General features: G+C 51.5%; 1 protein-coding gene across 1 annotated transcript; it reads right to left on the bottom strand.

Annotated features, from left to right (window-relative positions):
* Nucleotides 1-43: 43 nt before the first annotated feature.
* On the bottom strand, nucleotides 44-1013 carry PTSG_04030 (uncharacterized protein; the record flags this gene model as incomplete). Its single annotated transcript, XM_004994869.1, has 5 exons — nucleotides 44-52; nucleotides 85-156; nucleotides 432-503; nucleotides 681-753; nucleotides 913-1013. The coding sequence occupies 5 exons, from the start codon at nucleotides 1011-1013 to the stop codon at nucleotides 44-46; spliced, it is 327 nt and encodes a 108-aa protein (XP_004994926.1).
* Nucleotides 1014-1212: the final 199 nt, after the last annotated feature.

Here is a 1212-nt window from a genome sequence, read left to right as displayed (position 1 = left end):
GCACAAAAACGCACGCACTCGGGGGGCAAGAAGCATCTCTTGTCTACACACACTGTGTTGTGCATGGAGGACATGCGTGAAGACGTCGTGGATAACGGAGTCGCTCACGCGCCCGTCAAACTTGCGCGCAAAGAAGTTTGGCGCAGACGGGAGCGACTGAAGGTGGCGAGTGCGAATGTTTGTGTGTGTGTGTGTGTGAGCGCGCGCGCGAGAGAGAGAGAGAGAGAGAGAGAGAGAGAGAGAGAGAGAGAGAGAGAGAGAGAGAGAGAGAGAGAGAGTGTGTGTGTGTGTGTGTGTGTGTGTGTGTGTGAATGATTAAATGAGTGAATGTGTGAGTAAGAGTATGCGAAGGAAACAAGTTGTGATTGCGGTTCGTCATAGAAGTACTTTGCACATGTGCGTGTGTTTGCGGAAAAGGAGCAATTACTGACCTTGAGCAATCGTAGATCGTCCGCAATGAAGACGTTTGGGGAACAGCCACACCAGTCAACGAGATGCTTGTACTGCCAGAGACGTGACGCAGAGTTGGAGGGAGAGAGTTTTTGTGTGTGTGCGTCGTCATCTCGCGAGCGATTGCTTGTGTTGTGTGTGCGTCTGTGCACGTGCCTTTTGTGTACGAGACAAGACATGCAAGCACAGGCAACCACCAGCGGCCACGACATCAAGAACACCATTCCCACCTGGCATTTGCACCCGAGACTGCCGCGCCAGTTGGCAAAGCGAAGATTGGAAGAGATGAACCGAGAGCAAAACCTGTACCCCCCCCCCCACACACACACACAAAGAGAAAGAATCGTTGGATGAGGAAACACCTTGGGAATGGCGTTGGCAAGCAGCTTGAGAGAGACAGGTGTGCAGATTCACACACATGCGTTTGTTCACAGTTCAGCGACGTGTTTTGTCAGCGCTTACTCTGAGTTGTATGCGATAATGTGGAAGTAGGACTCTGCTGACAGCAGCGAATGGTCGTAGTAGCGCCTGCACAACACCAACACATGTGATGCGCGTTCCATGCTGTGAGATCGGCTGGCAAAGCGCTGGAGACAAGCAAACAGCCGCATTCGCGTTGTCGAACAAAGCACAACATGCCACGCACACAGACACACAGGCGGACAGGCAGCCAGACAGATACACACACATAAAACACACACACACACAACAACAACAGACAACAACAACAACAACAACAACAACAACAACAACAACAACTAC

Source organism: Salpingoeca rosetta (genome assembly GCF_000188695.1).
Source record: "Salpingoeca rosetta unplaced genomic scaffold supercont1.9, whole genome shotgun sequence".
In the NCBI taxonomy this organism is placed as follows: Eukaryota; class Choanoflagellata; order Craspedida; family Salpingoecidae; genus Salpingoeca; species Salpingoeca rosetta.
The sequence above is the reverse complement of the archived record's forward strand: the minus strand, read 5'-3'. Positions and strand labels throughout refer to the sequence as shown.